This window comes from Centruroides vittatus, unplaced genomic scaffold (assembly GCF_030686945.1).
Source record: "Centruroides vittatus isolate TY-2023 unplaced genomic scaffold, ASM3068694v2 contig_2818, whole genome shotgun sequence".
Classification (NCBI taxonomy): domain Eukaryota; kingdom Metazoa; phylum Arthropoda; class Arachnida; order Scorpiones; family Buthidae; genus Centruroides; species Centruroides vittatus.
The window spans coordinates 970,320-995,369 of record NW_027121792.1 but is presented as its reverse complement, the minus strand read 5'-3'; the positions used below and the strand labels follow the sequence as shown (position 1 = coordinate 995,369).

General features: G+C 30.8%; 1 protein-coding gene across 2 annotated transcripts in view; it reads left to right on the top strand.

The window, feature by feature from the left end:
• Positions 1 to 25,050, top strand: part of LOC136972156 (wings apart-like protein homolog) — a 159,237-nt gene that overhangs the window by 113,344 nt on the left and 20,843 nt on the right. For both annotated transcript variants that reach the window (XM_067266714.1, XM_067266715.1), the window contains exons 14-15: positions 3,675 to 3,849; positions 17,493 to 17,581. In XM_067266714.1, the coding sequence (XP_067122815.1) occupies positions 3,675 to 3,849; positions 17,493 to 17,581 (264 nt within the window). The remainder of the gene's footprint in view (positions 1 to 3,674; positions 3,850 to 17,492; positions 17,582 to 25,050) is intronic.

Sequence of the window (25,050 nt, the reverse complement as noted above, 5' to 3'; positions counted from 1 at the left end):
CTTATTTAAAATAAGTTTCTTTGTAGGACTTAGTTAATTAACAAGATTTTATTGATGAATTGTATGAAGCATGCAATGCCATAACATTGTACATACCATTTTTATGTCACACTAACCTTATAATGCTTTGCAGATATTTTTTAACGTATCACAAACATTTTCGGTCCATCCTAGGACTTTATTCATGTGGAGTTCTACTTCAGAAAATCTTTTCTAGTGCAATTCCATTCTATTCCATTTCTGATGTGTTCCAATTTCCTTTTTAAATTTTAAATTCCTAACTGCATCGGCTGTTATAATGCCAGGTCATACATGAGTAGCCCATTATCAGGGGACTGAAATTGTAGTGCGTATTTTAGAAGCCAAAATCATCCCCAAGTTCCTTTCCAATATTGAAATATATAAAAGATATATTGATGACGTATGCATCATCTGGAAAACAAAGTCAAACATTGAAGAATTTATGTAGCAATCCATGTGGTCTTACGATTGAGTTAGAACAACTGAGCAATAAGTAAGCTCATTTTTCGGACTTTAATATTACGTTTAATGACAGCAGATATGATACTAAGGTATAACGAAAACTGAGTATCCAATAAACATTCCAGTCAGCTCTAATGTTTCATATGACTACAAAATGGCATCCTTTAGAGTGCTTACTAGAAGAGCTCATATGACACTGTAACAAGGAACAAGACAGGTGGAGGGAAATAAAAAGAATAGCAGAAGTTTCTGAAAACCATGGCTATAATAAAAACTTAGTATATAGAATGGCAGACAAGCAAAAAAACTGACTCAAGGATCAATTGAGTAGGATTCCAGAAAATAGTCTGCAGCAGGATGCATCTCCCTATCATATTACTATAATGTATGAGCGCCATATGCACTCCCTATACTGAGAGATTGGGACTTATACTAATTCAAAAATAGCCTACAGACATAAACCAGATGTATTTGCCATGCTAAGGAATGAGAAAGATCAAGCAGACATCAAAAGAGCACTGGGCGTATATAAAATTCGCTCAAAATGACAGATTTAATAGAGACCTTGTATATATATTGGATCTACAACATGATGGCTCAAACAACAGTTCTGTGAGCATAAAATTGATATTGAAAAGAAGAAAAACACTACTGCCTTAGCTATATATACCAGTAAAAATGTCATTACACCAAAATTACAAGCGACCATGATTCAGCAAACTCCTCATATATACCAATTTAGGAATTTGGAGGCATTAGAAATTTTTAGAGCAGAATGCCAGGGCGTAACAGGCTATGTATGACCTGGTGTTATAACAGCCAACACAGGCACACATTGTTAGAAATTTAAAACTAAATTCAAAAGGAAATTAGAAACTGAATAGAACTGAATTGCACCAGAAAAGATTTTCTGTAGTAGAACTCCACCTGAAGAGGTCCTAGGGTGGACCAAAAACTTTTGTAATACGTTAAAAAATATCTGCAAAGCATTATAAGGTTAGTGTGATATATTTGTCAACACTTTGTTTATTAGATGGATTTTAATGCCATTTTTCTCTAAATATGTTTTATTGAAGAATTGAATTCTAAATGCAATGTTTTCTTCTGTAAAAAACATTGCGGCAATATTGGCACTAGGGTTTCTCAAACGGGATCTCAGGATCCCAGCTGTTTTTTTAACCCAGGAAATTTTTCTCTTAGGTTAGGTTAGGTTGTGCGAGGTGCTCGTTAAGCGAGGTACAGATTGTCAATAATCAATATGCATTTCTGGCAGGACTCTAAAAATTGTTTACTTGTTTGAATATGTAATTATCTTGAATAATTGTGCCGATGCTATCTTAATTTTAATTATGCCCAGTAGCTGCAATAACTGCATTATGCCAGGTTGTGCAACTTGGACAAGGATAGAAACAAGTATGAAGTTTTTCTTCATAAACCTGATTATTAAAGCCAAACGACAAACTGCCAAATTATCGGGCTATAAGCTTGATACCGCTATTAAAGCAGCCGAGATAGACAAATCAAGAATACTTGAGAGCAAAAGAAGTACTGCAACGCATCTCAAAAACGAACTAGAAATCTTCGATGCTACAGGTGAAAAAACACATAACGTTTGTCTTTGTCTTCTCTTAAATGCATTAAAGATGATTCCACCCCCATCCATTGGATTGGAAAGGGCATTTTCAATAGTGGGACTTTTCATTAAAATAATAACCAGATTGATCAGAGTATTGACCATCTTTGGTTTTCAAAATCTTATAAAAATTTACAATATTTTGTATTATATTTTATTTAAAAAATCAGAAATTACCTTCTAAGTTAGAAGTTTGGTTTAAGTTCTTTTTTTTTTTCTTTAAATTTTCAACTCAATTCAAAGGTATTTTTTGGTAAGCAGTTTCCAACAAACTTTAATAAATTTTTTTTCTATTGGTGAAAATTTCTACGTAATTCAAATGTAATTTTTAATACATATTTTACGCAGCATTGTTAATATGATTTTGGAGGTTGCAGAATGTATTGAATTACTTTAAAAAATGAAAAATCATTATATCATTCGATTTTAAGATTTATTTTATATTTTAAAAATAATTAATTATATCCCAAATTTCCTGGAATGCCAGGAAACAGTTCACTTTAATCTTGGAATCCCGGGACAAGCAAAAGACCGGGAAATGAAAAACCCTAATTGGCACTGGAAGTGGCTATATTTTGAAGTTAAATATATGTGAAGCCATAACATTTGAAGTGCCAAAAGTGCAAGTCACGTGACTATTGGTGCTTAAAACATTACAGCTTATAGTTACATTATTTTGATATTCCAGTGAATTTTTACCATTTTATTGTAAAATCGAAATTAATTTGTTTGCTAGAAAAAGTGGTTTTTTTTTTACCTCCCCTGAAAAGTGTTTTTTTTTTTTGGCATTTATTGTGGCATTGTATGCTTCATATATCTCTATCACTCATATTCATGTTTTCTTAATAATGTTGACTTACTGAGCAGTGGTGTAGCTAGGATTTTCCGGGCCCAGTTGCAGAACCAGATTTGTGGGCCCCCGAAAAAATTTTTCGGCAGGGGTGTCCTTTTTTCGTAATGGTAATCGGGAATGTGCAAACGAAAACAAGTAATGTTTTCTATAAATTCGGCTTTTGAATTTATTTATTCCATTAAAAACATTGTGTTTGGACATTGAATTTCTTTCATTTGATGAATGATGCGTTAGGTATTTTTTTGTTTTGTTTACGTAAACGGATTAAAATATTTTTGTGTAGTGGTTTATATAGTGTATAACTAGATTACAGTTGAGTTGCTGGTTTTCCTGTGTAATAGGGGTCCCAGCTCGAGCATCCAAATGCCAAATTTTGCTTTGTTCTGATTGCTGTGAAAAATTTTTTGGTTTTTTTTTCGTGATTTTGAGGCCCCCATGGGCCTATTGTTTTCCAAGGGCCCGGTGCGGACCACACCTATTGCAACCGCCTAGCTACGCCACTGTTACGGAGTTTTATTTCATCATAACATTAAATACAATATTGAATTTTGCTCTAAATGTGATGATCTGGTTATAATACAACAATTACATTTATTTATATGTACATCACAAATTATACTTAATTGTGTCATTCCAGTTATATTTTTTTTATCATCTGTGATTTGAAATTACAGCAATTTTAATAAAGTTAATTATTTTATGTAGGTATTTTTAGTCAGATTAGAAGCTGCTAAAAAATCAGAAGAACAAGCTGATGCTCTTCTCACATCTCCAGAAGAAAAAAAAGAAGCTGAAAGTAAAAAAGATGGTAAAGAAAATAACGCTTCATCGTTGCCTCAAGCATTGCCTGCTGAAGATCTAGAAGAAACTTTAATGAAAGGTATGTAAAATTAAAATATAAAATAGTGATGAACTAGGTCAATCAGTTTTATAAAAGAAAAATAGTCTATAGGATTTCTTAAATAAAACAAAGTATCTTAACACCTGTATTTACATTTTACAAATATTTTCTAAAGCAGAGTGTTAATATGCTGTATATGTAATTGTAAAATTATCTGAAGTATTTATTTCAATAAAATAATTATTATTGATGTAATTTAATTAATTGTAACTGAAGTAAATATTAAAATATTTAAAATTTATGAAGTATTTGACTCTTTTTGTATAATATAATTAAGAAAAGGCTTTATGCTAAATCAATAATTGTCTTCTTACAAGAGATGGTTGGGAATTACCAATGCCACTTTTTAATAGAATGTGTGTCATTTTATAGAAATTTCCTTCATGGTAAATGTACTGAAAGTCTTTTTTTTCTGTAAAAAGCGAAAAAAATTTTGTTATTTAAATGTCATGATTATTGTAAACACTGAGCAAGAAGTGACATGGCTCTCATCACAGAGTTGTCTAGTTCATTGATTCTGTACTTCATTGTACAGAAGTTTGCAGTTTGGTAACTTGTTAAGAATTTTTTTTAATGTATATTTTTGCATTTCTCCATTTAAATATCTTTATAGTTTGCATAAGTATTTATTATTATTATTTAAACTGTTAATGACTGTTTTCTGTCATTTTTATTAATTATCAGGTCAGTCCATAAGTCTATGCTCATTTTTATGACCTTGAGAAAAATCTTGTTTTGCTGTTAAAAATGTCAGTCTAATGTGATAATTTTTACACTGAAGTGTTAAATTGGATCTCATTCATATAATACTGTTCAGAATTGTGAACATTTCAGTTGTTTATTTTCGTTAAAATGGAAGTAACAGACGAATAGAAAAGACATGTTTTATACTTTTTATTTTTAAGTGGTGAGAATGCTACAAATGCAGTCAAAAAAATAAATACTGTACATAATCAAATTTTAATTAGTGCAAGGACTGCGCAGAAGTGGTTTGAAAGATTTAGAAACAATGATTTTAGTGTGGAGGATAAGGCTCGTACTGGAAGACCCATTGACTTTGATGATGCTCTCTCTGCACTAGTTGAAGCAGAACCATCTTTAACAGTTGATGAAATTGTGGAACATTTAAATTCATTCCATGGAACTGTTCATAGACACCTACAACAAATCAGAAAAGTTTCAAAACTAGGAAAATGGATATACCACATGTACTGTCAATAGCTAACCGACAACGTGTAAACATTTGCACGTCTCTTTTATCCCGTATTGCTTTAGAACCTTTTCTTGGTAGGCTGGTTACTGGAGACGAAAAATGGATCCTCTATAATAATGTGACGAGAAAAAGACAATGGATGGATCGCGACAAGCAGCCAAAACCGACTGCAAAAGGTGGGTTGCATCCAAAAAAAATTCTTTTGTCTGTTTGGTGGGATATGTCAGGTGTAATTCACTTTGAGCTGTTAGAACTTAATCAAACAATTACACCTCAAATGTATTGTGCGCAGTTAGAGCGTTTAAATGAAAAATTGAAAAAAATCGACCGTTGTTAGTGAACAGAAAGCAGGTTCTCTTGCAGCATAACAATGCCAGACCACATGCTGCAAAAATAACTGTACAGAAACTTGAAAGCTACAACTGGGAAATTTTACCTCGTCCACCATATTCGCCAGATATTGCTCTCAGTGATTATCATCTTTTTCACAGTTTGCAGAATTTTTTAAAAGGGAAAATTACATTGTTCTCATCCTCAAAAGGAGAACAATGTAAAAAAGGCTATTTCTGAATATTTTGATTCAAAACTGAAATCATTTTACGAAGACGGGGTTAAAAAGCTACTATCAAGATGGCAAGAAATTGTACAAAATAATGGTGAATACATTATAGATTGAAATAAAATTTAATTAAAAATTTTTGCTGCTTTTTTGTAGATAAAAATACGCATGAACTTATGGACTGACCTGATACAATCACAAACATTACACCATTCCTCTAGGATGATCAGACATCCCTGATTTATGGGGACTGTCCCTGGTTTAAGATTTGATTGTAGAATTAATATTTGAATAGAGCAATTTTCTTAACACTTTTATATAATATTATCAATTTATAGATCAATAAATAAATAAAATTTTTAAAAATAACCAAATCATTTCTAGAACTCATCTTTACTGATTCTGAAATGTGTGGTTGGATTGTAAATGATATGGTTAGCCTATTTATATGAAGGTAATCCCAAAAGTAAGGTCTCCTATTTTTTTAAAAAATACAAAGAAATGTTTATTTTCAATAATGTTCATATCATTTTAAAGCTTGAACATTCATCTATTTTTCTACACAATTGCCATTTTCGTTAATGCATTTTTGTATGCCCATGTCATACCAGCTTGCTGTTATGTCATGTTAAACCAATTGAAAATTTATCGCAATTGACAGAAGTGTATGGTGAGTCATGCATAGATGTCCAAAACGTCCTCAAGTGATGTAGGGAGTTTGCAGCTGATCATACTGAAATTCACAACAAAGAAAGAAGCGGGAGACCGTCAATTTCCGATGAGACAATCTCAAAGGTTGTGCAAACCATGCATGAAGATCAGTGAATCACTCTGGATGATCTCTGCATTTTGATTTTTGGGGTTTTCTGATGCATCAATTATAGGATTTTAACAGAAAAGTTGCAATATCGAAAAGTGTGCACAAGATGAGTCCCGTGACATGGTGGCGAGCTGGTATGACATGGGCATACAAAATTGCCACAGCACATACAAAAATGCATCGACCAAAATGGCGATTATGTAGAAAAATAGATAAATGTTTAAGCTTTAAAACGATATGAACATTTTGTATAAGTAACAAAATATATATTTTTAAAAAATCAATCTTTTAAAAAAGACTTTCTATAAATTAAAACCTTTAAGGGGACTGTCCCTGGTTTAAGATTTGATTGTAGAATTAATAAATATATATTATATATTTCGTTTAATAAAGACCATGCCTTGTTTAAATTGGCATGGTCTTTATTAAACAACAAAGGATAACAACAGTCGTAATCCTTAGTAATTTTGTCTCTGATTAAATGTGGTTATAGGTAAAAAAGAACGGTTATCTTCTGTATTAACCCTTGAAGTTTTTAATTTTTAGGAAGTTTTTTTAAAAGATTGATTTTTTAAAAAATAGGAGACCTTACTTTTGGGATTACCCTCATATGTGCACTTTAAAACTTGAAATAGTTGAGTTAATTATGAAACAAAAGGTTTTAACAATGCAAAAAATATTATCTGTAAACTGTGTTGCCAGATTATGCTTCTGCTGTGATATTATTCTGCCCTCCAAGGAAAACATGCCAGGTAATGTTTTCTCAGTTAGATTTCCAACTAAGTAAGAAGGCTACATCTATTCAAACAATACTTCATAAATATTTTTCTAGAAAATAATATAACATCAATGCTCTCTGGCAAATGCACATAACTCAGTTTTATGCATTTTTCTCTTTTTTAACTATCTGTTTTTTTATTTGAATGGAATTTATTTCTTGTGTATTATAAGTTTTAACAGAACTAATTAATTTAAAACTAACAATAGTTATTAGATACATGATTTTGACATGTAAAGTTAGATATTAACTCTCAAGTTACATATTTTTGCAGTAAAGTTGAGTTGACAATGTATTAATTTAGTTGAAATAACACAGAAATTGAAACTGTTTATTGATCATTAAAATGAAGAGTATTAAAGAATAAAACATTGTATGAAAACCACTATTTTCCATGAGGCAAGTTATCACAAAAAGTATGATAATCTTTTATATAATGGTTTTCAAAGACTGTATGTTGCTGTCTTTTGCACAGATATTGGCAGTTATTTCTCAAATAATACCTTTAGTCTTCTTGCACTAGATTATGAAGTTCTTTTCTTTTGTATTTATTGCCATTCCAGGTTCAGATTTGTCTTGAAGCAAATGTTATCATTAGAATCATATTTCAATGCACATTTACATGAGGATCTGAGGACTTTTTTCTGGACAAATTGTGTTATATTATAGTAGATCAGAGTAATCTTGGAAAAAGGAATGGTCATATACTTCATTTCATACAGAGTTTTTAGCATGCAAATTTTTTATAACATTAATATAGTCAGCCAGGATGTAAATTTCCATTTCTGTCTTGCTCTTTTAATCACGTACACTGTTCCCTTCTATTTTGATTTGACTTCTTTTCCAGGAACTTTTGTGCAATAGTGACTATTTTGAATTGCATAGTCCAAAACAGAATTGGCTAATATATTTCTGTTCTGTGCTGTACAGCCATTACTCTAAATCAGGGGTGAGCAACCTTTTTAATCAACGGGCCAATTTAAATTTTAAAATTTTTTGGCGGGCTGCAGATAAAGTAACACTTATTAATAATTTACAAAACTTTATTTATAATAAACATTAGAATAAAAAAATATAAAATTTTAAAAAAAAGTAAAGATTTCATATACAAATTTTAATGCAAAATAAAAAAAACAAGAAAAGAACAGAAAAACGAATTTACTTGAATATATAATCTCTCTATGCACCGGAACTTGTAATAATAAAATAAATTCTTCTAACCTTCCCCCCCCCGTATCGTTCTATTTTTAGAATCGTTCTATTTACAGACTCGCAAATGTTTTCACAGCCCCTCCTGGGCTCTTCTTCAGGCTTTGTCGAATAGGCCGTTAAGATTTGCGAGTCTGTAAATAGAACGATTCTAAAAATAGAACGACACCGGGGGGGGGAAAAGGTTAGAAGGGTTTATTTTATTATTTAGAATTTACTTGAAATTTTTAATGAGAAATTTGGCACTGTTTTTTCGATACAATCTGATCAATATCAGCCAGAATTGATGAGGTAGCTATACGTACGCAGCTTTCTAATCGTGCATCACTCAGTCTTGATCAGTGGTCATTTTTGATTAATTTCATGGTTGAAAATAATTGTTCGCAAACATACGTACTTCCGAACAGAGACATCATTTGCTTTGCATTTTTCGTCAAAAGCGGAAATTTCTCAGGGCTCACATAAGATTTATAAAAATTTTCGATGTTTACTGAGAAAAATACATTTTTTAAATCGGTATTATTCTGCATGTCAATCACTTCCATTTGAAAGTCTTCAGGAACTGTATCCACATCAATATTAAATGGTGAGGAAAACATTTTCATGGAAACCGCTGTCTTCTCAGCTTTGAACATTTGGAATAGTAATTGAAATTTGTTGATTAAAATGTCTATATATTGTGCGTATTTTTGAGAAGTAGTAACGTTTTCTTTTTCTAAATGTGGAAAGTGAGACACATTATTCTGCAAAAGATGCTGTTTCCACAATTTTAATTTGCGCTCAAAGCCCTGAATTTTATCATACAAATTTTGAATAAACTGTCCTTTGCCTTGAAGTTCCACATTAAGATCATTGAGATGCTGAGTCATGTCGATAAGAAACCCAAAATCGCACATCCATTCTTTATTACCAAAATGAGGAAAGGCATATCCCTTCATATCCAAGAACAATTGTATTTCACTTTTAAGTTGTATACTCTTTTTAGCATTGCACCTCTACTAAGCCAACTTACTTCGGTATTAAAAACCACATCGCCATATTCAGTTTCTAAATCTTTCAGGAATTCTTTAAATTCATGGTGATTTAATACGCGCGACTTTATAAAATTGATTAGTTTAATTATTGGTACTGTGACATTTGGCAAACTCAGTTTTTTCGCACACAAATTTTCTTGGTGAATTATGCAGTGGTTAACGAATATTTCCCTTCCTGTGACCTTCTTAATGTCTTGAAATAGCCTTCCCAATACTTCTACCTCCATGCTTGACATTGCTCGTGCTTTATCTGTCGATATACCAATAATCTTTTCTAATGAAATTGAAAAATTTTCCAACACAAACTTTAGTTCATTGTACAGGTTTTTGCCGGTTGTGGTCCCTTGCATTGGAATCAGTGAACACAATTCTTCGGTAATATTAAATTTGGTGTCAATACCACGTAAAAATATAGCCAGTTGTGCTGTATCACTAATATCGCAACTCTCATCAAGTGCCAAAGAACAGTATTCGAATTTTGCAATGCGTTCACGAAGCGTTGTTGCTATGTTCTCGGACAAGTCTTCAATTCTCTTTGCAATGGTGAATCTTGATAAACTAATGTTTGAAATACCGTATTTTACGGACTATAAGACGCACTTTTTTCTTCGAAAAATTGCCTCCAGAATTCAGGCGCGTCTTATAGTCTGTAGCGTCTTATAGTCCGTAAAATACGGTAATATTTATTTTATCAGGAAATGCTATTTCTGCAACAGCAGTCAGACATTCTTTTATCATCTTTCCATCCGCAAAGGGTTTAATTTTTTTTTTGCCAGTATTTGACTGACAACAAAACTAGCCTTTACTGCGGTATTTGATAAAATAGCTTGATTTTTAAAAATAGCCTGTTGGTTTCCCAAGTTTTTCTCCATTTGATTAAACTTATCTATGCAGAGTTGTCCTGTTAAGTTTTTATATTGTTGTTCATGTTTTGTATTGTAATGCCTTTTTTATGTTATATTCTTTTAATATCGACACAGTCTCTGAGCATATTAAGCATACAGCTTTATCTTTGACGAAAGTGAAAAAATAATCAAATTTCCACTTTTCTTGGAAATGCCTGTGCTCATCTGCAACCTTTCATTTTTTTGTTTGCTTTTCCGACATGCTATTATGGATTAAAAATTTGAAAGTTAAAACAATTTGTAGGAAAACTTAATTTTGAATAAAAAAACTCTAATATTACTTTTTTGACAATAATATTGCACTCACGCCTTTCAAGAAACACAAGAATTGCTAAAATTGCTAGTTAACAGCTTACCAGTCTGACTGATTGTGTGACAGAAGCAAACACAAACAAGCACAGACGCAACGCGTTCGTATTGCATGTTTAAACAAGTCGCCGACAAGTGTGTATCTCGTCACAAAAAATTGTTTCGGTTTAGTATGTACTACCATTTTATTATAATTAATTTTATAACAATATATTGATGGGAGAAAGTTGATCAAATAAATTCAATTTTAGAAATACTTGGTGGGCCGCATAAACATGTTTAACGGGCCGCGTGTTGCTCATCCCTGTTATAAAATATAGACTATTGGCTTTCAGTATGGAACCTGTAAACTCTCCTTGAACATTTGCAGTTACAACAAGAATTTGTCATTTTTTATCACTTGTTTTCCTTTATCATCACACTTTTTTTTCTGAGTGTCCTCCTTTCTCTATCTGTTGGTGTTGTAGATATATTTCTTCATAAACTGCTCTAAGTTTTTATAAGAACAGCACAAGTTGGTCTTTTTTTTTTTCTCTGGTACATAGAAATGTTTATTCTTTTTTTTCACTCATCATTGAATAATTTTCTGCCATCAGTCTCTTTATCATTCTTTAAATATTGCCTCTTTATAATGTCTGTAGGCATCTACAGTTGAGAAAATTTGTGGTTCCAGATAAGACTTTCCTGAAGAAGCTCAGCAGTAATGACTTGAAAGTTTAGGTAGACAATTAATAAACTCTCATATATCTGTTCAAAGTCAAACTTCTTGTGGCCAAATTAATTTAGGTTAATTGTTTTCTGGAATAATATGATTTTTATTTAACCAGTTGTGCACTCTTGTTTTTTTTTATGAAACTGTAGATAGGAATATTATTTTGCAAGTTAGAAACTTACTTCTCATTCTTGTGCTTTAAATAATACACCAAGGATTCTTTTTGCTTAGATTTGTTGTCCATGGTAATTTGCTTTTTTTTTCTCTTTTATCTACCAAAGCATGAACAAATGTTTTCTTGATGTTTCAATCCATTTTTTTCCAGAAGGTATGGTTCATATTTATACAGTCCTCTTCTGTAGAAATTTTGCAGTGTCTATATTTAGATTTACAACAGTAATCAGATTTGCAAGTTTGTACCATGCTGATAACTGATCTCAGAACATTTTGAATATATTTTCTTTACTCCAACATAAGCTTTTCCATGCATTCTTAAAATTCTATTTTTATTCCTTAACCCAATGGCATAGCTACAATTTGAACCACTACAGGCAATCTGTCAATTTCTGCCTTTTGTTTAGGAAATATATAGTACACATCAAACTTATTTGCTGCCCAGGGTGGACTGCCTCCTATGCCCACCTACAGCTATGCCACCTTTTTAATCACTTCTTTAACTTCTTCTTTCCTTTCTTTTTTTCAAAGCAGTTCTGAACGTTAAGTATCTAGATTAGTTTCAGTGGTGTCATTATGAGAATCAGTTTGGAATGTGTTGTTTCAGTCTTCCTTTCCATTATTTTTCTATTGTGAAGGTAAGTAATCAGAATCATTGATTTAGACACTAAGTTCTTTATCGCCTACATTTTTGGGACATCATCTTTCTCATCGACAATTGAACCTGTTTTCCAGGACAAACTGAAAGTAAAAATGTTATGATCTCATCAGCATTATTGACAATTAAATTAAATTCATCTTTAATCTTATCCTCCTCCTCATCAGCTCTAGCTCCTGATGGTTTGAAATATCTTTGAATAAACTTTTGATGGTAACTCTACCTACAGTAGTTTGCTTACTAGTCATAATACTTTTTATAGCCTGCATGTTTGTATAAGTTATTTGTCCAAGAAGTTTTTATCAAAAATTATTCATAATTGTGAAATCCAAAATTTAAAGATTAAGACAATTATCCTAAAGGCAAACATGAAATTAATTTAAAGACATGCTGGAAATTTTCCATATCACCAGATTTATAACAGAATAAATTTAAGGGTTATTTAAAAATCATTATAATGTTGGTTTTAGAAATTTCTAAAAGCAATAATTTTAATAATTATTATGTAATTTTTATTACAAAAAGCAGCTACTTTTTTATAGAAATCAGTTCTTAAATCAAATCAGTATTATTCAATGTCAGATTACACAACTTTTACATTTTGTGATTTAAAAACCATATAACTCTGAGATATGCATAACTTCATATTGAAGTTTTAATGAATGAGATATGTTTATTTGAAACAGCATAGTTTGTCTCAAAAAAACCTTTTTTATCAGAAGTAAAAAGAAAAAAAATTGTAAGACTGCTTAAAAATTATTAGCAGTTAAGACTGTTTACTTATATGAGTAAGATTAAAAAATTATTTTAAATGTTAAAATGTAAGAAAGAAACCTAGAACCATGAGTTTAACAATATTAAAAATTAATACGAAAGAAACTATTAAAAATTATTAAAACATGTATATTAAATTATAAAACTGAATTTGTTATTTTAATTAATATTTAAACCTGAAGTGGTTCATAACATTAGAAGCTACATATTATTAAACAATTTTACATTTTGTTTAATTAATTTATTTATATAATTTTAAATTTCGTATTACTTTTTACATTATTCTATCTAATGTAATAATGTCTGTTTCACATTAGGTTGTTGCAAATGAAATAGCCAATTTTTACTTTTGATTTTGAATGTTTATTAATTTAATTTAAAACTTACATATTCAATCAAAATTGTCTCCACTAACATTAATACACTTTTCTCAATGCAATAGAAATGCATTAATGCCAATTTGATAGAAATCACAACAATGAAAAGCCAAATTCATTGAAGATACTTTTTTTGTGTTCTCTTCCTTGAAGACTTTCCTTGCCAAAAATCTGTGTGTGTAAAAAAGTGATAGTCTTTTAGCAAAATGTCTGGAGAATAAGGTGGATGGGAAAGAATTTCATTTGAATACTTTCATTTTTGTGATGAATAATTAAAGAACGACAGACTTCCAAACGATGCTTATTATCTCTCTCACTGAGTCTGTGTAGTACCCATTTGTTGAGCTTTTTGACTTTCCCTAACATGTTTATATGTTGAGAAATGGTTGAATAATGTCCCATATGTTCAAATTTTCCATGATTTCCTGGACAGTCAGGTAATGTTATGATTTAATAATGATCTTCAATTCTGATTTTTGAGATTTGTATGCCCAGAATGAAATTTTTTGAACCAATGATGGCCTGCTCACTCACCGAACTTTCACCAAAAGTTTTATTGTATTTCAGGTTGCTTCTGTGCCTTATGTCCCTGCTTATACTCTTAAAAGAAAATTATTCAGTTTCCTCTTTTCCATGCCATCAACAAAAGCACTCTTAAACATGTGGAACCCACAATATAAATGAGATTACATTTTTAAATTTACATATTATATGTGCGCTCTTCCAAATGCGAACATAGAGCACTGTTCACTTGGAAAAAAGTTGAACTACAAAGCCAGAAAGTTTAAATTTTAAAAAAAGAACCATTTCATTTGCAATGACCCAATATTTATCCAAATACACATCAACAGCAACTTAACAAAAGCAATGCATTGTTTAAATCCAATGTACACAAAACAACATTTATTTACTAAGGCTTTACATAATACAATAAATACTGAAAAAACATATGGTACTGTTGCTTTACAAATATCAAACATAAAAATGTATCAAAATAAACAATTTCAAATTTATCTGGATAGTTATTATTTTTCCATAATATAAACTAAAATATGTTAATATTAGGTAAGTAATATGCAAATTAAGGGAAACCATGATGTAAAGATGTGTATGAACTGCAGTTTTAAAATTGGAGAAATCAAAAGATTTATCACTCTATTAAATACACTCAAAAAATCACAAATTCAGCAGTTTATAATAACTTTATAAGGAAGAAATCATACTGTCTTTCGGCATTAGATTTATAAATCTAATGCCGAAAATAATTTGTTAAAATAACTAAATTACATGTTTTAACAATTTCTAATAATTTCTTTTGTATTAATTTGTAATGTTAAACTCATAGTTCTAGGTTTCTTTCTTACATTTTAACAATTAAAATAACTTTTTTTTAATCTTACTCATATAAGTAAACAGTCAGTGCTAATAATTTTTAAGCGGTCTTACAATTTTTTTCTTGTTACTTATGATAAAAAGGTTTTTTGACACAAACTGTCATCATCAGATCCCTATTTTATTCTAATTGGAATATATGTTTTCAGTGTTCTAATGCAGTCATATGAAACTATTCACTCGATCAGATTGTTTTAATTAAGTTCATATTCTAATGCAATATTTTTTTAATCACTTTAGAATAGAAACTTATTAAATGATTGATGAAATGATGCAAATATAAACATCTATTTACTCAATTTTTAAGATTAATACCAAGGGATTTCCAGAGTATATTGGGCCATTAATATAGCTCAATAGTATAATTAAATCATTTGGTTTGATGAAATGAATAGTTTCATATGACTGCTTTAGAACACTAAAAACATATTCCAATTAGAATAAAATAGATGTCTGATGATAAGACAGTTTGTCTCAAAAAACATTTTATTGCAAATAAAAAGAAAAAACTGTAAAATACTTTAAAAATTATTATTCTGTGCGCTGTAATGCTCTATATATTATTTTATTCATTTGATGTTTATGTATGTATTTGTTATTTTATTTAAGTTGTATAAGCTTAAGAATCCAAATTTGTAATACTATGATGTCATAAGAATACAAGCAAAGCTCAAAATTATGTTAAATCTGGAAAGGCTATTTAAAATAGCTAAAAACATTAGTTTGTTTAAATTAAAATTTGCTGGAAAAAGTGAGAAAGGTATTTTGTAATATTAAAAATTATTAGTGGTTAAGACTATTTAATTGTAAAATAGAGTCAGAAGATGAATCTAAAACTTATGTACCTTCTTAAGATGACTATTCAGAATCCTTAAATAAACTTTGAGATTTGACGTAAACTAACTGGCTTTAAATTTTTTATATTACAATCAACTACCCCACCTCCTCAGCAGTTTACTTACAATTATATTCAAACACCAGAAACACTTGCTGAGCTTACTATTAATTTATTATTCAAACGCTTTCAGCCTATTTTTAATAGGCCATCCTCAGGAAATTATTGTTCTACAATCGAACATAAAGCTTTTCCAATACTCATTACATTTAAAATTTTAAAATCTTTTAAAACTTTTACATTAAATTGTAAATATTAAATAAACAACAGAATACTAATACATTATATAACTAAACAAATGTAAAAATATAAACTAATATAACAAAAATACATTAAACCAGTTTAAGCATAACTGCCACAAGTTTTTAAGGGTTTTTAATTCCCATTCCTTTTTCTGTCATGTATTTCCAGGCCGTTGGCAGAGCATTACCATTATTGGCATTTAAGTTATTCACTTTACTCTTATATATATCCATTCTTTCCATACCTAATGCAATTGTTGGAGACTAGACCGTCTTAACTATTCTTGCCTCATCCCATTTTACATTCACTCCTTCTGTTTGTGCCATGACTGCTAAAATGTTGTTGTTCTGTCCAGTGGCATAGCCTGGGTGTCAGCCACCCGGGGCGGAAGAAAATTTTGCCATCCCCTTCTTTAGGTATCTCAGTTTAAAAGACTAAAATATACAGTAATTCTAAAGAACTTTTCAGCAAGAACAATCATTATTATTGTGTATTGTACAGGTTCAAATTTTTACAAGATGATATTATTATTTATTGTGAAATTTTGCCTCCCCCTAAAAGTGCCGCCCCCACTATGCTACGCCACTGGTTGTGTCCCCTATTAACATTGTACTTGTGCTCTTTTAGATGTGTTGCCAAGTTTCTTCTGGTTACACCCACATAATCCTTTGCCACTCCTAACTGCTGATTTTCAAAAGGAATTTTATAAACCCCAGCTTTCTCTTGCACTCTTACTTCGTCTTTATCATTCCTTAGTAATCTATAGATGTTTGGCACTCTTTTATGTACCGTTTTTGTGTTTTTATATTTACACAATTCCTCTATCACTCCCTCTATATTCTTATTGTATGTGAACTTGTTAATCCTATCTCCCCTATTATGCTGTCTGTAACTCTTGACCAAGCCATCAGTTGTGGTTGTTTTGTATCCTAAACCTTTTGCAACTTTCTTAATTCTGCTAATCTCTAAGTCGATCTTGAATGTTCGTGCAATATAAGAACGCCCTTTTAATAAATGCCTTAAATGCTGATATCTTGTACCTAAAATATTTTTAAAAGATTTTAAATGTAACGAGTATTCGAAAAGCTTTGTGTTCGATTGTAGAACAATAATTTCCTGAGGATGGCCTATTAATAATAGGCTGAAACCGTTTGAATAATAAATTAATAGTAAGCTCAGCAAGTGTTTCTGGTTTTTGAATATAATTATTACAATCAATTTTCATTCAAAAAAAAAAGTAAATTTACAGCCTTAAAATATAAAATCAAAATAATACAAAAATTTTATGTAAGACATGATGATAACATAAATTGTGAAATTAAAAATAGTGTTTAAATCATGCTGTGTTAAATTTCTAAAATAAAAATAAAAACTATTAATTAAACAAGTCATGAAACTATCAGACCTATAAATGTATCATTTAGTATATAATCATGATGGAAAATGTATTATAACATATTATTTGAATTTTTATTATTTATTTTAATAAATTTCTATTTTTATTTTTTAGTTTTATTATATTATGTTATATTAGTTAAAAAGCTTATAAAAAAAAATATTTCTTAAACAGCACTTCAGAAAGCAGGGAAGAATATGGAGCATAGTGTTATAGGATCATATATAGCACTTCTGCTAGGTTGTGTTATACAAAATAATCAGGTAAATTCAGATTTCTTTTAATTTTTATCATAAATGATTCAGATTTGATAATAAAAAATGAATACAGTGAATTCTTGATCTATTTTTCCCATATCAGTTGTTTTCTCCAGTCCAAATATGACCCATATATATATAATGTTAATTTCTCCTGTATTCTTTGTTCCTATGATGTTTGTTCTGTATTTTAACTGAAAGAAAAATGTTGTCCCTTATCAATCATTTTACTTACAACAGAGAACGCCAAGTTGAAACACAGATTTTCATGTACTAAAAATAAAAGCACCTCAAATTTAACAGTTAAACCCTTTGACTACAACTAACCAGTTTTTATTGTGATTTTTTGCTACTTTTTGTCTACTGCTTTATGAAATACTGTACTGTACTTTGTTGATGACATTTCCTCTTAAAGTCTGGCAACACTGGTCAAAATTAGCATATTGTCTTGGTTGCCATCTGTATGATAATTATCATATTTGTACAAATTTTATATCGGGTGCCATACAATGTACAATAATGTGGTCTTGTACAATAATGTCATAAATATGCTTTGCTTCGAAAACAATCATTACTTATTGAGGGGGGAAAAAACAGTTTGCAATCACTATTTTTATACATATCTTTTTATTGATATTTTGTGTCTTTTTTTTTTTTTTTGTTGCTAGAGGGCTACTAAATTTTCAGAATTTTTTGGATTGGTTATTACCATATATTCTCGGTTATAAGACACATCTTTTTCATACTTTTCAAGATCGCTAACTGCTATACTTTTAGACCTACTGATAAAATGCTCAAATTGATGTGTAAAGAAAATTTGTGCAAAGAAATGTTCTGTTACATGTCATTGTACTTCTGCTTGTACAAAATATAATAAAATGTATTAATATATTATCTAAAGAGTAGTTTTTATCTAGTGAACTTTTTACTTTCTAGAACTGACACTTTTTTGGCATAGGGAGTCATGACCACTCCAGGAGTGGACTAAAAATTTTAGACGGTCACAAAAATTTGGAAAAACTAGGGTTTATGCATGAAATAAGTACAGTTTATAAGGGAGTGTTTTACATATTTGTTTATGTTTAGTATTTTGAAATTGTATGAAAAAAACATAAATTTTAGCTTATGCCTATTCAGAGATTTGTTTTGCATCATATATAAGAGTGTGTCAAGAAAACCTCACTGTAAAATGGGGTCTGAAAATTTTTGTTGTAAGAAGGGATCACAGATAAAAACTTTACAAGATTTTGACATAGGGCAAACCTTGTTAATATTTCTACAGATAAAGGGCATAAGTATAAAGGATTGAGATGGATGTATGATAATTTTAAGTGAAATACGATAATTTCAGGGGGCAGATACAATGATTTTCTCCCATAAGATTGGCAACTCTGCATTGACTGAGGTAGGGGATATTATGTCTGGACAAGTGAGAAAAGTCAGAACCCTTTTTGTAAAAGAATCAACACATCATAAGTAACAAAAATTTATAATTTCACTAACATTTTTGACACTTCTATGGTATCATCTTCAAGTGCTGGAAAATACACTCAAACCTGTTTTTGTGCGGTCTTTTTTTGTGCGATTTTTTATACGTGCAATGTGTTTTGTGCAATTATGTTTGTGCAGTATACCAATTTGATTGAAATTCATATACCGCACACAAAAAATCACACAAAACAAATCGCACAAATAAGAAATCGCACAAAAATAGACCGCACAAAAACAGGTTTGAGTGTACACATTTCATACAATATAAACAATAAAAACATTGACACCAAAAATTTCCCATATCAGTTGTTTCCCGCATCAGTCGTTTTTCCCCAAGTCCCACTAAAAATGATAGATTGAGTATCCACTGTATTTTTATTTATTAATCAGACATTTTTCTCTTGAATAAAAAAATTTGTTAAAGTATAGCTGCTATTGATAATTTTTAACTGATAGTTGTGTGTTCAGTAATTATTTAGGTGTTAAATTTTATATTTAAAAGCTTCATAACAACAATTAAATATTTATTTATCATTGCATGAAATATAAAATTCATACATTATTTGTTTAATCAAAAATTAAAATACGAGTCTTTTAAATTACTGTACATGGCATATTCAAATGGATCTCATTTGAGGCACTTTTCGCATAGTAGATTGGTGGTATCAGCTGGGTAAGTAAATGAAAAGTACATTGTACGTAGATAGATTCAAAAAAAGGGTTACAAGCAGCAGCATTTGAAAAGTAATTAATGCGGAGGGAATATTTTTTCCCCAGAGTGGAGACAGATGGTACTGGTTATCTTACAGCAGTTGTTCGGGTAGGTAGTGTAAGTTTGCTGATGCGTCAGAGTGATTGAAATGGCAAGACGTTTAGAAAAATGGTCTTGCTTGGAGGTGCAAGCTGTGATTCGTTTCCTATGGGCATCTGGGCATCTGATGCAAACGCCCTGCCATGTTGAGTGATGGCGTCATCCTTCTGCATGACAATACCACGCCCTATACTGCTTGCAAAACTCAACAATTTCTGCAAAAGTCCAAGTGGGAAGTGTGGAGCCACCCCCATACAGCCCAGATTTGGCACCCAGTGACTATTTCTTTTTTCTGAAAATGAAGGAACATGCATCTGGAACAAGATTCTCTTCAGTGATGTGAAAACACCTGCCGAGAACTGGCTCAATGGGTAGGGACATGATTTCTACCAAGCCAGGTTATACAAGTTGGTCCTGCGTTCAGATAAATGCCTCAATAGATTTGGTGATTATGTGGAAAAGTGATTGGCAAGTATGCCTCTTAATTCTCCTTTGTATTTTCTGTCTATTATTAATAAATAATTTTTTATTACCCTTGTAACCTTTTTTTAGATCCACCCTCGTATATTTAGTGGTGGTTATAAGTTTTGTCTATCATAAGTAACCATTTTTTCAGCACAGTTGAAATATGTTCTATTAATAAGTAAGTGCAGAACCATATGGCTATTATTCAGTTTCATAAGAAGGATGTCAGCCTACAGAAATTCATAGATGGATGCAAGCCATCTATGGTGAAGCAAGTGTTTTAAGTAACAGCAATAGATTAGCTTTGAATATTCATAATAGAAAGGAATAAATAATTAATATTTTATGACTGGATTAAATTTGTCATTGCAACAGGAGAGAATGTTTGGTAAGTGAATTAAAACTTGTTGAGAGAATAGATTTAAAGAACTGGCTCTTTTGTCATGGACCTGAACATGAGTGTTACTCCTTTGCATGTATTTGTGCAATATACTGTGTCACAGGCATAGCTACCATGGAGCAGTGGAGCAAACTGCTCTAGGTGCACAGATCCTGAGGCACCAAGTTAGAAAGGGCAAAATAAAAACTTGTAAAAACATTTGTAGGAAAAAACTTTTTGATTTGCCAGATTTTCTATAAAATACAGAAAAGATGATAAAATAATTTTTAGATAAATAAAACTAATTATAAGCACCTAAATATTTTAGTATGCACTTGACTTACCATAATTTTGGCTTCAGAAAATACACATTGTAAATTTAACCATAAATTTTTTCATTCATTTTGAGAGTAATAAAACACATTAAAATGTGTTTTAATACTCAGTTAAAAGAAATTACTTATATATGCAAAGTTGTTGAACTGCTTTTAATTCACATTGCACCTTCAAGTTGCTTCTCCCACAGTATTGCAGCATGCCTCATTTTTTAAGCTTTACTGCTGACTACAGCAACAGCAGAATTAAGTTTTTCAAAACTGAAATTAATGAAAACTTATTTAAGAAGCAGCATGTCACAACACCGTCTTAGCTATTTAGCTACTATATCAACTGAAAACACAGTAGCTTGTCAACTTGATCTGCAAAAAGTGATTGACCAATTTGCAAACAAAAAAGTGAGAAAACAACAATTTTGAAGTTTTTCTTTGTATTGTTATGTATTTGTTATGTAACCAAACTTGCATACATTTTGTCAATACAGTTTATATAATATGTAGTAAATATTATTAGGTACTTCATACTTACAGAATTATATTTGTATTTATTAAATTGAACATCTTATTGTTGAAATGCCTCAAATCGCAAATAAATTGTTATTAAGTAAGATTTTAAATTGAAGTAATTAGATAGATGTTTTTAAACTAAATTTCATAATTTTGAGCTCTTAGGTAAGTAGTCACGCATGCATTAGATAGGATCCCGAAAACCATAATAAAATAGTCAAGTATCAACCAACAGTGCTGTTGATTGTGTTTTGTCATTGTTTCAAATGATTGTTTTCAACTGTTGAAATTTCAGTGTCTAAAGACAGCCATTTATATCTTAGTATTCCACTGCTAAAACTTGTTAAAGCTTTGAAAATATTTAAGTTTTATTAAATTGAACTTTTGTAAAAGGCTGTTATAAATTTGTTATTAAGTTGACATGTTTTTCACTAAATTATTAGTAGACAAATCCAAACAGTATTAAATAAGCTTCTGTTTAGAGTTAAATACAAATTTATACTGTATATTATTCATATACAGTATATAGGAATATGCTTAGCCCTATATATATTTAAAATATATATAGGGATAGGCATAGAAAAATATCATACATAGCTAATAAGAATCAGAGTTTTAATTATTCTATGTGATTTGTATTCTGCCAATCCATCAAGTCTAACATCATCATCTGACAGTGACATAGCGAACATAACTGGCGCCTGGGGCTCGCCACTTTATTGGCACCCCCTCCAGAAATACATATAGTAATATAATATATAGAATGTAGTACCTATCTTAAAATATCTATGATATATTACAAATAGTTACTATTACCTTTATGCCACGGGCACTACTCACAGAGGGGTGCCCAAGAAATGATAGACCCCCTTGTTCCCCTCACTACACTACTGTCATCTAAAAACTGGAAGGGTCACTATTATTTCAAGTACTTACAGCACACTTTGATTTAAAAGTTTATCATAATTTGCTTGTATTCTGATAGTAGTTATATATTTATTTAATACTTTCCTGATTACTTTCATGTCTGTAGTTGTTTGAGATAAAAATGATTCCTTTTTCTTACTATAATAATGATGGCATAGTCCATTAAGTTAGTTCATTTTTATTTTTACCTTTAAAATTTACTTTAATTTTTTAAAGTAATTTTTAATTAAAATGTTTACATTTATAAATTTTTTATCCTATACTGAATGTAGAGGATATTGATTGGCTATATGCTAGACCAGTGTTTCCCAACCTTTTTTATGCTATGCCCCACCTAAGCCTTTCTAAAATTCTTATGCTCCCCTGACATATACACTTAATTGCCGCACTGTTTTGTCGTAACCATGATAAAATCTGATTTTTTCATCAAAGTCTCTTGCACTTTCCAGTCGTTGCCAAACATGACCTGGAACACCATAACTCGAGTCTGTCTACCTCAAGGTCTGGGCAAAGAATGTCCTTTCTCCTCTTTCACCGGCATCAGGACTTCGTTCATCTCTTTGTTCTCAGTGGTTCCCAGAATTGTTAATCTCACCTCAAAGGAAAAGGGTTATAAAGAAAAGTTTTAGAAGGAAAGGGAAACAAAGAACAAAGAAAACTAAAACTAACTTAAATCAATATTTACAATAAATATAGCATACAGCAGCTATACGGTTAACTTAAACTCTGGACGAGTCCATTTTCAAACTGCCTCCTTAAAAATTGAATTGTTTCCCTGTGGGGCATGGGCCCCACGTTGGGAAACACTGTGCTAGACAAATGTTTATCTGGATCAAACTTAGCCAATCAATGCAATTAATTTAAAATAATTACCAGTATATGTAATATATGCTATGGACAAAGTGATTAATATGGTGGGTATGACCAACAAAACCGGGCATTGTAATAAATTTCAGTAATTTATCAAATTGACCAGTCATTATGAATACTGCTATCATCTAGTCAGGCAAAGTGGTAATAATACGTTGAGGAGTGATCATCTGACATACACTAGCCAATCAGCACTCGCATCTGAGTTGCGCATGCGTATTGTGTTTAGTACCGAATTTGGCGGCGGATCGTGACTGTTTGTGCTCTCAACGGATTCCTCCCAAAGGGGAGCCACCAGCTGGCCGTCGATTGTTTAACGTCACTAGTTATTTATTCACAGTAGTTCTTGAACACACATATCAATATCTAGTGACGTTAAACAATCTGTGTCCGGCCTGTGGCTCCCCTCCGGAGGAACCGTCAGGAGCATAAACAGTTGCAACTACTGCCACGATGGTGCCCTTAAGTAAAATTTTATCATTTAATTAATATAGTTAATAGTACTTAGTTTTAAAAGATTACATGTTGTTTTTAAAATACTTTGAAATAATTCACGAAAAATAAATATTTCTAAATGAAATAAGTGGAGTTTTTTAATGAAATTAAAATGTTGCAGAATAAAAAATTTGGTACTAAACGCGATATGCACTCAACACGATACACACGCACAACTCAGAGTGCCAATTGGCTAGTGTATGTTGGATGATCACTCCTCAACTTATTATCATCACTTTGCCCAACTAGGTGATAGCAGTATTTATAATGACCGGTCAATTTGATAAATTAATCAATATTTATCACACTGCGTGCCCTTTTTGGTCATTATTCATGATGACTGGGCATTATGAATAATGCCCGATTAATCACTTTGTCTATAACATATATAACTAATACCAGGCGGTCCTCTACTTTCATACAATTCGCTATTTCATACACATTTTGTACTTTTGATTTTATCGATATATGGCAAAACGTACATACTTTCATGTAATGATTTTCCCCTTCTCATGAACCATTAGTCACTAGTCCCTCCCCACCTCTCCAACCTTAATCATATCCATTTTTGGCATCACAGGTTGTCTTGAGCAGGGATATGTTGAGTTAGCTTTCATGCATATTGACAAATTTTAGACCATCATGAAAAATGTGATCTCAATGGAAAGCATATACCTCATGTATGAAGGGCAATAGAAAAAGACACAGCATTTACAGATTGCTTTATCAAGAAAAGAAAAAGAAGAGTACAATTTAATTATCTCTTAACAAATTTATAAAGAAAATACCAGATACTAATCAATAAAAAATAAATATTTTGAAAACCCTTTTTGATGTTTTTTTACATTGCTCTACTTTTGTTCATTTTAACTTTCATACACATTTCAGGAACTAATTAGGTACAAAACTAGAGGACCACCTGTTATTTCTCAGAATAAGAAAATAAGAATGGAACCAATGTGCTAGATCTTGAATGTGTATCACTTTACCACTGTAACAGCTAAATAATATAGAACAGAATAAAAACTTCAGAAATTCAAACATTACATCATATTATAATCTTGAATTTCTTACAAAGCTCTGAAAAATTTCAAATAGATTATAACAATGTAGTTTAAACATAACATATAATTTTTCTAATTTATGTTCTACTTTGTGTTGCCACCTTTTCGAAATTGCTGACCCGGACGGCAGG